The sequence below is a fragment of the Furipterus horrens genome, unplaced genomic scaffold (genome assembly GCF_987537825.1).
Source record: "Furipterus horrens unplaced genomic scaffold, mFurHor1.1.pri manual_scaffold_8, whole genome shotgun sequence".
NCBI lineage: Eukaryota > Metazoa > Chordata > Mammalia > Chiroptera > Furipteridae > Furipterus > Furipterus horrens.
The window spans coordinates 97,925,560-97,940,318 of NW_028327178.1; the positions used below are offsets into that span (position 1 = coordinate 97,925,560).

Here is a 14,759-nt window from a genome sequence, read left to right on the forward strand (position 1 = left end):
TTTGGTTTCACGGTATGACTCATGATTGCTTTTCCTTATAAATTTCCATTCCTTCCATTCTGACTCTTAAGATGTTTGTTGTTCAGACAAAAGGAGAGAAAGTTCCAGAGATAGTTGGGAGGGGACCTCTGGGATTGGGGACCCTCACAACTATGTAGTGGCTTTAGCAGCCTTCAGGCAAAGTCTTCCTGGTGAATTTACCCTGGGACAGGGGGCATTAGAGCCTTTCTACCTCCATGACCCTGTAACCGTACTGTCATCAGAGACAACTTAGCACATGAAGAACAAAGACTTTACAGTCTGACAGTCCTGGGCTCTTACCATGTGCTATGCTAGCGATTCTCACACTTGAACATGTGAAACCATCACCTGGAAGGCTTGTTAGAAACTGTGAGTTTTAGGTTTAGTAGGTTTGGTGTGAGGGTCAAAAATTTACTTCCAAAAAGTTCCCAGGTGATACTGATGCTGCTCATCTGGAGACCACGTTTTGAGAACCACAGCTTTGACTCAGTGTCTATGGACCTCCATTTCTTCTTTATAAAATGGGAATAATAACATTTATCTCACAGAGGGCAGTATAGCAGAGTCGTCTTGGCTGTGAGCTCAGAAGTCAGATAGACCTGAGTTTAAGTTCCAGCTCAGCTACTTAAAGCTATGAAGCCTTGGGCAAGTTCCTTCCTTTTTAAACCTCAGTTTCCTCACCTATAAACCATCAGGGATAATCATAACACTTATTTAATCCTCCCAGCATCCCAAGGAGATAAGATAATGCATATAAAACTCTCATCTGGAAATGGGCTCATAATTAATGCTCAACAGATGATAACTTGTATTATGAATATTAATAATTATTATATTCTGAGGCCCCAAACTGGGAGGATTTAGTAAGTGCACTAGCTGAAATAATCAGAAATAAAAAATATCTCAATATGCTGGGAAAACAGGGTCAAATTTAACAAGAAGACACTGATTGGATAAAATATAAAATCCTTTACTTGGGAACCGAAATTCATCTTCACCTGGGCTGAATGAGGCAGCCCTATTTCGATGCTATGAGCCTTGCATTAGGCAGAGACTCACCAGACAGACATTTGGAGGTTATTTCAAACGTGAGCCTTGTATTCTGAACCAAGGTTTGGAATCCAATGTGAGGGGAGGTAATGGCAGCTCTGTGAACTTCCAGCAATTAAGTCCAGTGTGGAGGGTAGTGTTTGTCTTGGACATGGACGAATGGAGACAGTGGTGCCAATCAAGGTTTTGAGACTGAAAAAGAGAAATGCATCCCAAAGAAGGCCGATGGCTAATGTGGGGACTGCTAAGTCTGAGGGAAGGACCTGCAGGGCGCACAGGTGTAGGCAGACCAACAGCTGGGAGCGGGGTGAGAGAGGCAGGAAGAGAAAGGCTGACTTCATTTCCTTGTGTGACACCAGAGGGCAGACAAGGGCCAGCATATGGTTGCTGACCAACACACACTCGTGTGCAAAAACAGCTTACAAGAAGATAATTCATTACCAGAAGAGTTGAAACTAGACATGGGGCTGGAGCTAGAAAATCTTCATTTGAATTATAGTTCATTCATTCATTCATTCATTCATTCATTCATTCATATATACATTCAAACAAACCCCAATGAGTATCAGATAACTGGGCAATGGTCAGAGCATGTAACGGTCAGCAACATGCAGAGCCCAGCAATTCATTCTGAAGATGTTAGCCTTTATTTACCTCAGGGGCAACAAAGAACCACTGAACGATTTTAAGCAAAAGAAGGGGAGGCCAAGTTGGGGTTATTACAAAGATTGGATAGCAGAAATGTATTTAACTTCATTGAGCTTAGGTTTCCTTATTTTTGACATCAGGACAGTTTTTCTTACCTGGTAGCAGTGTTTTGAAAATTATAGATAACGTGTGATTAACACCTAGAAAAATGACTGCCTCGGAGAAGCTCCTGAACAGAGGGAAGGCATCATTAACAATCCTTAGCATCAAATGTTATCAAGTCCATAGCTACCCCGGAGAAGGCCATGGTCAGAGCAATTTTTCCAGAGATCCATTTCTGCAGCTGGTTCACTGTCCTCATGAAAGGGTTAAGGGATATTCCTCAGGAGTTTACCATACCCCAGGCAATCCCTACTACAAAGTCATGATCTGCCTTCCCCATTTGAATAGCTTTAGTTACACAACATGTAACTAAAATAATCAGGTTACAATTTTGCCTGGTGCTGCCCCTGCCTGCTCCATCACTGCTAAACCACCCAGGGGGGTATCAAGCTTGAACATTTCCACACGTTTATCCGGCTTCAGGGCTTACCCTCTTCAGCAGCAGCAAATATCTCCTAAGGCTACTGCAAGCTGCCTACCAGATAGATATATGCTTGGGCACAAAGTCAGGGGAAGGGTCTTGTGACCCTTTCTGCAGCCTGCTACTGCAGCCCCTGGTGGGCTGGGTAAAGATGCTCATTGCTGGACCATCTGTCTGCCCCGCGAGGCTGCCATCCCTCTGTGGACAGGGGACAATCTGTGCTCGGTTCTCTATCTATTCAGCGCTTGGTCCCGCTCAGGAACACCCGAGGATGGGACCATTGATCTACAGTCCCAGCTTCTTAAGAAGCTGGTGCAACAATTCCTGCAGGTTCTGCCTGTGAGAGCATCCATGGTCTCAGGAGTTTCAGGCTCTGAGATGGACGGAGGAGCCAAGATGAGGCACTGCCCTCCCAGCCAGCAAGGTTATTCACCTTGATCTCCTTTCTCTCCTCCACCAGCTTTGTGGTGGAGAGAAAGCTAAAGGTTAGAGGAAAGACAAAGGCACTTGGTTTTGAAAAGCAAAACACCTGCTTTGGGGTCCGGACCTCACTATCTATTCATCATGTGACTTAAGGAAGATCTTTTAATGTCTTGGAGCATCAGTTTTCTCAAGTGCAAAACAGGTTTAATAATAAACACACCAACTGTACAGGGTTACTGTGAAATGGACTAAGATGCCATATATGAACCTGCTTATCACAGAGCCCAGCACCTCCTGGGAACCTGGTTGGCTCCATGCCAGTGCCCGGCCCTTAGCCTCCACGCAGGTCACAGGTGTAGCAGCAGCTTCTGCCCATGTGGTAGAAAAGCTGGCTGACCATCGGGAACGAAGGGGAGCTCACCTCTCTCCCCGCCCTGGGACACCACTGATGGCATGGGGAAGGAACGCGGGTCTTAACCCAAGCCCGTCGCTACTCTTTGGGCTTATTCATTTCAATTTCTCATTTACAAAATTAAAATAATATTTAATTTATGGGGTTTCTAGAAGGCTTAAGAGTGGATTTATATAAAGCATAAGATCTAGCACATCGTAGGCGCCAATAAAAGTTATCTTGCTCTGTTGACTTTTGCCACTAGGAAGCTCAGAACCAAATTGGAATTTAAAAGTTATCAGCCTGCATATTCAGATTAATTTTTAACATAATTCTATTTTAATATAAACTGGCCTTGACCTTTCTGCCTTCATTTATGTTTTCCTGATCCCGATTACTTATTTCTCTTACAGCTATTTTATTGTAGGTTCTTTTAGTGGCCATTTTCCCACATTCTTTGTGGAACCAGGTGGAAAGAACCTAACTGATGTCAGGAGAAATGGATCCTTTTTGTGACTGTGCAAATGCATGCCTGTGTGATTTGGGGCATGGAGTCTCTCTGAACCTCAGTTTTCTCACCTGTACAATGAGGGTAATAGTAAACTTACGGAGTTAACTAACGGTGCCCAAGAGGCAAGTGAGTCTGTCAAACACCATCATGGGAAGGACAGACAATCAAAGCCCACCCATCACATAGGAATTCAACTGGGATTTGTTTTGAAGCATTTGACTTGGACTAAAAATAAACAAGGAGAAAATGACACCATGAATAAAAGATATAAAATGAAGATTTAAGCACTGATACAAGAAGAAAGCACCAGAAGAAAGACCTAGAAAATGATCCCACTGAATGAAAGATCTCAGGAAAATAGAAATATCAGGGACCCAGGGTAATAAGTCAAAAGCAGATTACTCAAAGCCAGTATTTTTTTCAACTGAAAACAATGCACATTGTTTTCCCTTTAAATGTGACATGCACTTCTTTTTTCAAGAGTGTAAAAGCATCGGCTCTGATCCAACGAAGCCCCATCATCCTCGCCACTGGGAGGTCATTGCTCCTAATGTTAAATTAGGAGGATCGACTGAATAAATGTTGCAGAACCTAGCACAGCAGTGACTTGGAATAGAAAACCCCAGAAAATAAACCTGTGCAGGAAAACAGAGTTTGAACCAGGCCAGGGCTCACCTGTTCAATAATAAAATAATTGCTCACGGCACGTTCTTCTGTAATTTTTTCCGATGTGACATCTATCTTGTGCTCTGCCTCTCTTAATGCTTCCTCGACATTTGCAGATAATCTCAGGGCCTCCTAATGACACTGATGCAGAAGCCAGACAGTCACTTCCCTAATGCCTCAAAAATAGATGCAATTTTACATACATCAGGCTGATTTCAGAAGCAATTTCTACATCTCCAGTGTAAGCATTACTTACATTTTTTTCTCTCTCAAATCTTATTCCAGTGGTCCCACAAGGCATTTTAAAAGGTACCTGATGCATTCCAGGGCACGCAGAAGAATCCCCAGAGCACATGTGTGGCTGTAGCCTGAGGACACTAGACACATAGATTGAATCCTAAAATATGGACTGATTCAGACAGATGCAAAATTTCTTAATAATCGAGGATAACGGCAATTGAAATTTTTTTTTCTTCTGTCTTTTTAACAAAGCAATGTCATTAAAATGAATGTTTACACATATATGTCTGTGTACATATCAGCTATGGGAATGCTGTCTCTAGACTTTAAAACATCTAATGAGATTCTATACAGTATGGTTCCCGTTCCTCTGGCTGGCTAATCAACCTCAGTTCAAGGTGTTTTCCTCTTAAGAGTCTAAGTTCTAGCCCACAGGGAAAATAGTGGTGATGTTTCTCCTTGAAATCTAAGAAATTGGTGTTACCCAGGTTTTTACCTCAGATCGGAAAGCTTAAGATCACATACTGACATCATGTGTCTTTGATCACAACCTTTTTGGCATTCGGAGTCCTTCAAGGACATCCTTACAAATGGACAGACGTGTGCACAGAGACTGGCCAGTGCAGGAAAGGGTTTGGGGTGAGTGGGTTGCATCTAGTCTGTATGTTCCATCAGTTTGCCTTGCCCCTCAGCCAAAAGCAGGGCAGCAAGTGACAAGTTCATACAGCCAGAGGCCGGGGAGCTCAGGAAGGACACACTAAGCCCACTTCCTTGCTCACCCCCTTTCTGCCTCTCCTGGCCTACAGCAATATCCCCTTTTCCTGGTTCCTAGGGAATCTCAGCAATTCACCTTGGTGAGAATGGAGGAAGGACTGGCTTCATGCTTCAGCAGACTACAGACTTTCTCTGTACTCTGAGAAAAATGGAAGTTAAATATTTGCTCATGAAATGATCAGTATGTGCCATGAGACTTTGTCTTTAAAAGCCATTATGCAACCATAAGAAGGGCTCAGACTTCATTAATAATGGGCAAAGTGACAGCATCTGTCTATTGATAGGATGCAAAGGGACGCATACAACACCACCTATGTTGTATTTGTGCCAACATGTTAACCAGAATGCAATCATGATAAAAAAAAAATCCGACAAGTCTGGATTGTGAAACACTCTCTGGGACAATTGGTCTACACTTTAAAAAAATGTCAGCATTCTGAAAGATAAGATAAAGGTGGGAGGGCTGTTCTAGATGAAAGGAGATGAAGGAACATGATGATCAAATATTATGTGAGCACCTTGATTGGATCCTGGATTAAAATAATAATAAGAAGAAGAACAAAAATAAAAAATTTCAGAGCCATTGAGGGAATTCAACTATAGGTTGGTATGTTACATGTTAAAAGAAGGTTACATATCTTGGGTAAGAAACATTTATTGTGGTCATGTTGAAGAGCTTTCCTAGTTTTTAGAAAACACACGTTGAAATCTCTGGAAGTAGAGTGTCATGGCATCTGCAACTTACTTCTAAATGATTCAGAATCATATATGTATACATATGATTCTGAATCATTTAGGAATAATATGTATATTATATATATTATACATATGGAGAGAGAGCACATGCACAAATATCACAAATAAGAGCAATTGGTGAATCAAGAGAAAGGCTATGAAAGTATTCATTTTACTGTGTTTCCCCCCAACATTTTTATAGGTTTAAAACTAATCTCTCTTTCCCAAGGCAGCTCATCAATATTTAAAAAAGCCATTTCCTCCCTTGAAGTTTAGTGTGCTTAACCAGGGTGCCTATAAGAGCCCCTCGAGCGACTTTTACAAAACCCACGCCTCTCCCTGCCCCTCACCCCCTCCCTGCCCCTCTTCCTTCAGGAGATTTCAACACAGTGGGTAAGGTGAGGGGCCCAGATATGCATATTTTGAAAGCTGCCTCCGATGGGTTGGTTCTGTGCTGCACAGGAGGTTCAGGACAATGGGTCTGAGTTGCCCGCTGATCCCGACCCATCAGAAACTAGCTGTGGAACTCTGGGAGGGTCAGCAGAACACACTGAGCCTTGGAGACCTTATCTATAAAATGGGAACAATAACACTGGCTGTGGTGAGGAGGATGGTGGTCAATAAATATTGGCTTCTTTTCTTCCTTCCTCTTCTCATAGATCCCCATCATACCAAACTCATCATATCTAAAGTGATTTTTACAAAATGCAGTTTCTTCCATCTGCCATTGACCCAGTGTGTGGAGGTCATCTGTCTGGGCTGACATTCCTTTAGATTTCCTGCCTTTCACCATGTGGGGAAGAGACTGGGGAATCTAGCATTCCTATTAAACCTAGGAAAAGAATGGCCTGACAGAAAGATAAGAGCAAAAGTCAGCTCTCTTGAGTCTGATCACTATGGTAACTTTAGGTCACCAGTCTGGAGGTTGTCCTTTGGAGGAGGGTCAACCCTGAAATCTTCATCACTTCTATTGGATTGGGATCCTGTATTAACTCTGTGTGAGGACTCAGGTTCTCTTGTCTAAATGCCGCTTGGAACATTGGCTGTAGCTTGGGACTGGCCAAGGTTTGGGAGGCATCGCTTCCAGGTCTGAATATGTTACTCATTAGCCTTGGGACTTCAGAGAAGTTGCTTCTCTGAGCCCTCAGATTCTTATGCATCCAAAATGGACACAATAATAATCCAGGACTCATCTACTTTACATGGTTTATGCAAAACACTGTTTGGGAAACCCTAAGATACTCAACTCAATATCGCACATTTTTCTCCTTAAGTGCATAACCATGCCCCCCCCTCCTTCTTTTTTTCACTATTATTAGTTTTAAGCTGTCTGTATTTATGTTCACAAGCCATTAAAATGGTTGCTCCCATTTTAAGGCAGATTCTTGAATTCTCCTTTTCAACTCAGGATAAGTGGCCCCAACTTTTTCCCAGGGAGGACTGTCATCCTGGACCATCCCAGGGAAGCATCCTGACCCCATGCCCTACGGCACCTGACCATGGTGAGGGGTCCAGAGCAGAGGTACCAGGGTCAAGCTGGACCACAAATGTTCCCTTCCCCGGAGTCGGCTCAACTTACTGAATCCGTTGACGTCCTGAGAGCTAGAGGAGAAGCCTTCATCGTTGCGGCTGGTGCTGAGCTTGTTGGTAGGCTTATCAGTCGAGGCCACAGGCCCCATCTCCCTCTGGGCTCCACTCTGTGTCTCCTTTTGCTTCTTGGCCAGCTTCCTTTGGGACATGTGCAAGGGGAAAAAAACCACAGTCAGATGGTGCCAGTCGCATGAAGGCACTGAGAAGATCAGATTGCTCTCCTTCCCTACCCATCATCCTCTACTCCAGACCGGGTGCAGTCTCCAGAAACAGAGTCAAGGTGGTTCCTCCAATGTCAAGGTGGAATAAACCTAAATCCTCCTAAAACTGGTGATGGCTTCTATTTACTCAGAAATGTAATATACATCCTGCCTCATCCCCATCTAAGGGTGTGTTCTTTAGACAGAGCTTAGAACGGGAATTCAGTGAGACTTGCATGATGCTTCCCTTTCTCTCCTGTCAAACGGAGGGAGAGGCCAGGTATATCTTCCTGTTACCATGGCTCTGAATGCGATTTAGATGAAGTCTGGCCTTTCTCAGGGACAGAGCTCAGGAAATAACCCAGAAAACTATGGTAGATTGAAGTAGGGGTTGGAGGTTCGCAGAAGGTGTGGGTGGAGTTTAGTTGTAAGTCTTGTAGCTCAAAAAGAGAAAAGTGAAAGCGGAACCTGGTGTATAGCATTCCCCACAGGAATAATCGGTACAACTGTAATAGAACACCACCAACAAAAAGAACCAGAAGGGCACCTATAATAATACTAGTTTAGAGCAGTGTTTTCAAATTCTGGTGTAAACTGGAATCATTTGGAGATCTGAAAACACACACACACACACACACAGAGGCCCAGGGGCATGGGGGTAGGAGAGTGCCTGGACCCTTGCATGTCCGCCAAGTTCCCTAGGCTATTCTGACACTGTCCAGTGAAGGTTAAAGCCATTTGTTTTGGCATCAGGCAGACCTGGGTTCATATCCTACCTCTGCCACCTGCCTGTTGCACGACTCAGGGCAAGTTCCTTAAGCTCTGCACCCTTCCTCTGTATACCGTGGCAAATAACAGGACCAACCTCAAAGCGTTGTGAGAATCAAGAGAGACAATGTGTGCAACACCTACAGCATAGTCCTGGCACATAGGGAACGTTCAACACGTGGCAGCTGCCATTCTCGTTTTTATATCATCAGCACTGGACCAACTACACTCCAATGTCTGAATCCCCCTTCGACAGCCCACCTGTGAAATCCCCGGGTTCTATCAAGTGAGGGAGACTTGGACACCTCTCCAGGGAGCTAAAGCGTTAAAAAGTTGTTCTCTGTATGGATTTGAAATCTACTTCCCTTTAGTTTGAACTGACTTGTTTTAGATCTATCATCAGAGATATAAAAATACGACTAACCCTTCTTGCATATGACAGCTCTTCAAATATTTCTAAAGGACAACATGGTCCCTCTGAGTTTTCCCAACATTTATGCATCTAAACATAGTTATTATGTTCCTATGATATGAAAGGCTATGATATCTTGTGGGTAAATTCTTCCAGGTCTCTTCCACCAGCTTCCACAGAACTTGGTTTCAACTTCAGCCTTGGTCACTTCTGCCTCACCATGAAAAGCACGGATACCCCAGGGAGGTTAAATTCAGCACCAGGCAGGGAATTCTTTCCCAAAGCTGGATCCTCCTGATTATGAAGTAGGCAGTTTCAAGAGGCAATGATCTCCCTGTCAGAAGAGGTATTAAATGAAAGAATAAACCTGGACTTAGAAGTATTTTAGAGGAGTTCATCCAGGATCAATTCTAGTCTGACAGTGTGATAGTAGCCTTCTTTGCATGGGTCCCTTGATCTGGGTGTAGACTGCACAGAAGAATGACAGATGACACACTTCAATGAGGGTGATTTGTATAGAAGCACCACCAACAAAGGTGAGAAAAGTGTGTATGACCAGAGAGCTGTCGACCACTTGCGTGTCCAGAAGGAAAGCAGAGAGAGCAGTAACCAGAACCCAAATGGAGACAGCTGTGAAGAGGAGGCCACCGGCATGGAAGTAGGCTTCTCCCAAAGGAGCCAGCCCATCCTAGGTGACTTCCGAAGGAGGAAACCAGAGGTCTAAGTGCCCCGCATACACCCTTTCCTCTCCCTCTGACCCCCTACAGTGGCCTTCACTTGCTGGACTCTCTGGGAGCCAACGGCCCCGTGGTCCATACAGATCTAGCTCTGAAAGCAGAGGGCAGAGTGGAGAGGCATGCGGATCCAGGAAATCCATGCCAGGAAGACAAGAGATTTTTACCTTCCTCCTTTGGCCACAGCTTGTACACAAACACAGCCTAAAATGGAAGTCTTATTTAGCCCATTGACCCGGGGAAAGCAGCACACTTGAGCTCAGGAATGCATCTTTTAGTTACAATGTTCTGTCCCCAGGCAGATAGAAAAACAAGAAATGAAGCATTGGATCAGTCGTGGTTTTTCTCACCATCCACAGGCAATCAGACAGGGAGAGGCGGGGAACGCCAAGGAGAGAAAAATGAGAAATTCTGCTACTGATGACATTTTGAAGTTTTATTCTTCATTTATTATCAAAAAGGAATATGTTGAAAAATGTATATGTGACCTTCTTAATCATAAATCTGAAAAGATATATAGCAGCAGATCCTTTGCACCTCTCCGAGCTTTGCTCGCATTGCCCACCAGGAAATAAAAGGAAATCTGATAAGAGAGTAAACTTTAAAACTATAAAAATGAGTATGTATTGGAGTCTTTGATATTTCCTTGGGGGTGGAACTCCTAACCAATCTCATTCCATTCAGGGTAAAATAATATGGAGAAAGTTGTCTTTGGCACAAATCATTGCTTTCCAAAGGGATAATGTTAATAAAAAAGGGCCTCGCTGCATCTATGAAAAATGGCATTTTACAGAAGTGTTTGGGTAGCTCTGAACACCTGGATAAAAACATAAAACACTGAGCCTCTCTGAAATGTATTGAAAAATTGGACAACTAACCAAGTTGTAAAAACTGACCTATGACACTCCTAGTACTTAGCCCACGGCTGACGCTGCGTGTTCCTGGTGATGATGATGCTATTGAATAATTTAAAAATGTATAGACAGGTGTTTCAGCAACAGATCAATATGCTGCAAAGTGGAAATGGTGGGGATAGAAGAAAATAACACACAAAGTCACAGTGTGGGGGCCTAACCTTATCAGAATTCAAACTTTAAGTATGGAATTCTTAATAATAAAGGAAAATTTATATTCTTGTATGTATTGCCATTACTTTAATTGCCTCCCCTCCCTTTTTAGAGAGAGGAAAATCCAAGCCAGAGAGGAGGGCGTCCAGGACCCTCAGACTATGGCTCCAAGCTTCAGTTCAGCAATATCTTTCACACCCAGCTCCTTTTAGGTAACACCAACTACTCATCTCCCTTCTGCAACCATTCCTCAATACTCCTGTTTGTTTTAATGAGTCCCCTCCCCTTCAAGGCTCAGTGGAACTCCAAGTCCATACCTTCTTGAGGTTTCCTCTGAACAGATTTATGGTTTTCTCTGCTTGGTGGACTCCCCCATTGAACAAATATTTATCGAGCACCTACATGTGCCAGTCCCTGTGAGACGAAAGAAGGTCATAGTGACAAATCACTAGACGTCACCTTGATTTTCATAGAACCCAGAGACTAATGGCAAAGACAGGCACTAAAGAGATAATACAGAATAAATATAAAATCACAAAGGTGTTAACCGCTAACGAGGAGAAACACGCGAGGCTGTGAGAGAGCTAATAGCTGGTTCACGCCTTGTTAAGAGATCAAGGATGGCCTCGTTGCCATGTTAGCTCAGCACTTGACTGGTCCAAACAAAGTGATTCAACTCTCCCGCCCACTGGGGCAAGAACCTCTTGAATGAAGGGCTTTTGACTTCTTGCTCCTACGTCAATTTCTTGCTGAGTATCTGTCACATAGCCAGTGTCTATAAATTTGTTGTACAAATTTATACTTAAAACTCTACAATTTGAAGTGTAGAAAGATTGTCATCCTACTCTGACTGCAAATTACAACCACTTAAAAAAAGATACATGAAAGGAAAGGGGAAGAAAAACCTGCATGAAGTTATTCTGTGACCTGGAATATTTATACTTATGGATATTTTTGGCTAACAGCTTAGCATTTCCTTCCTGGGGTGGTCACGGGCCTCTTGGGATGCTTGAGGAATTGATGAAATGTTCACAAAAGTTGGAGATTTTTCCCTTCAGAACTCACAGCATAGCCAGAGCTATACATTTTTTTAAAAAACCCATATAAAATAGTCACATGATACATGAAATGTTCATATCACTTATGCAATCCTCAGATCCTTGAAGACTCGAGTATTTGTGACTTCACAAACGTAGAATTTTCTTTTTCTCCTTCTTCTGAGATTCTTGCCAGTTGGGTTGCACAATTTCACCAGCAGGGGGTACTCAAAGCTGGGAGAAAGAGAGCGAGCAGAAGCCTATGTATTCCTCTGCAGGTTCATTTCAAGAGCGGAAGAATGCTTCAGGATGTAATAATCGGAAGTTTACTGCTGACAGGTGGGGATGCTGTGACGTGGCTGCAGCTCATGACATTCTGTCTTCCAGCTCATCACTCTGGGGTCTCTCTGACCTTTGCTTGGTAGCTGAGTGAGGGCAGGTGGTGGGGAGGTGCCTGTGATGGCCTGTGAGTCCTGGGTTTATCTTGAGCACCACTCTATAAGGGACAGTGGCAGGTGGGCAGGCTCAAGGGAGGGGACTGCGTGGCCATGGAGGGGACTCTGAAGTCACACTACAAGAGTAGGAGGAGCTGAAATAAACAGGCATATTTCTCACAGAGAGGGAACACTCAGAAATGCTCTCTTTACACACCGGACTCCTGGTTCCGGGCGGCCCCAGGTTGCAGAACCAGAACCAGACTGGACTGACCAAAAGAAGGCCTTTCTGGCAAAGTAGAACTATGTGGGTGTCTGTTGGAAGTGCCTAATGCCTGAATTTTCCTTCCCATTTTTTCTCCTTTGGCAACCTTCTCTTCACCTTTTAAGGCCCAACTCAAATGTCCCCAATTTTTAGACGTCACTGTCCCCTTCCCGACATCATTAGTTTCTTTCTCTTTGCCCAAGTTGTTGTAAAAATACTTAATGAGCACCTACTCTGTACGAGTGGCTGTTAACCAGAAGATGACCAGGATGTAAAAAGCCAAGTATGACCCAGGCCCTGTTTAGGCTTTTCAAAGTAATGAGCACTCCCTCATTGGAGGAGTTCAAGTAGAGACTGAGAAACCACCTGGACAGGAGAAACTAGGAAATTCCAGCAACTGGATTCTGCAAAACCCCTGAATTTGTCCTGGGCTGAAAACAGGACTCCCTAGTCCATTGGAGGAAGAGTCTCGGGGTTCCACCCACAGTTCTTCCCTGGAGGTAAAGAGCCATGAAGCCTCCTGGGGAGACACTGATCAGGCACTCTTTCCCCTCATCATGGGCTTTTCGCCGAACTCACCCTCCAATTTTCTCTCTGGACAGACTGCCCTAGGAGAACACCAAGATTGGAACCTAGAAAGCTATCTCAGCCCCTAGGAGGGGGAGAAGCAAACACACAACTGAGATCCTGCTCCTGTTAAAAGCTGGCATTGTCCTCTCTGAAGCCAGGCTGCTGCTGGGCTGACGTGACAGGATCTCTAATTAACGCTACACCTCAGACCCAGAAGCAAACTGGGCCATCCGCTCCTTGATAGAAGAAATGGAGGCTGGGACCAAGGAGGGGTTCAGCCAAGACACAGGGACAGCACCTTGGTGGAGGCCACAGAACCCACCCCTGCTTTCTGTCTGCCAGCTCAGGACACCTGTTCCAACTTTCCTCCACTTCCCCTTTTGGGGTGACATCGGAAGTGCCACTTCAGTCCGTGGTACACATGACCCTATTCCCTTATGAATGCAGCAAAGCCTCGTAATCCAAGCCCCACTAACTCAGAATTACTATGACGAGGCAGCCATTGGGCTGCGCCACATCAGAGTTGACAGGTAAATGAGGGTACGGAGGTGCGCAGGGTTTAGAGGAGAATACACACTTTCTCTTATGTCAGGAGGCAGGGTGGTGCAGCCGTTAACACACTGGCTTTGGCGCCAGACAGCCTGGCATCCAAACCTGGCTCCATCTCACACTAGCTGTGTGAGCACTTACAAGGGACCAGTCCCTCGGCATGGCGCTTGCCTCCTGTCTGGACGACGCAGGTAACAGCAGGGCTCCCGGGAAGACGGCTGTGGAGATTCTATGGTAAGTGACTAGCAAAGCGTTTTCCCCAGCACATGGGACATAGTAAGCACTCAATAAATGCTTGCTGGCATGATAATCCTTTAAATACAGGAAACAGCCGTGTTAATTTAAATGACCTCATTAAGTATTAAACACAAATCCTCTGAAGCAGAGGCCCTGAAGAATGGCTGTTCTCTAAAAGCGATCTTTGATGTATTTCAGAGCCCGGTTTCGTAACCTCAGCTGCACAAGTCGTATGGGGAGCTTTAACAATTACTGATGAGATTCTAATGTAATTGGTCTGCGGTGCAGCCTGGGCATCTGGGTTTGCAGAAGCTCCCCAGGTGATCATCATGGGCCACCAGGCTTGAGCATCTCCAAGTGTGGTCTCTGCACCAGTGGCAGCAGCCTCACCTGGAAACATATCAGAAACGCAATTTCCCTGGTCCCACCCTGACCTACGGCATCAGAAACTCCAGGCGAGTAACAAGTCTTCCAGGCGGTTCTCATGCATGCAGAAGTTTGAGAAACGGGATGTTAAAAATGCGCTTTTCAGCAGGTCTGAGTGAGCAAAGGTTCCTTCTCAGGTTTCATGAGTGAACGGAGGACCAGGAGGCAGGAGATCCTAGTGAGTTACCATGGACACACCCTTTCACCTCCCTGGGTGCTAATTTGACTGCAGAGGCGTGTTGGCACCTAAGAATCACGGCAAGAACTGATGATTTTCAAATTACTGTTATTGGCTTAACTGGATCTCCCTAAAAGATAAATTGATGTCCTAACCTCTAGTACCTGCAAATGTGACACTATTTGGAAATAGAGTCTTTATGGATGTAATCAAGTTAAGCTGACGTCATTAGGACGAGCCCTAATGCAAT

General features: G+C 44.5%; 1 protein-coding gene across 12 annotated transcripts in view; it reads right to left on the reverse strand.

The window, feature by feature from the left end:
* Nucleotides 1–14,759, reverse strand: part of PTPRT (protein tyrosine phosphatase receptor type T) — a 690,852-nt gene that overhangs the window by 103,901 nt on the left and 572,192 nt on the right. For 9 of the 12 annotated variants that reach the window (XM_090286424.1, XM_090286420.1, XM_090286415.1 and 6 more), the window contains one exon: nt 7,622–7,770. In XM_090286424.1, coding sequence (XP_090142550.1) covers nt 7,622–7,770 — 149 coding nt within the window. Of the gene's footprint in view, nt 1–7,621; nt 7,781–14,759 lie in introns of all 12 variants that reach the window. The other 3 variants (XM_090286422.1, XM_090286418.1, XM_090286414.1) reach the window with 1 other exon arrangement.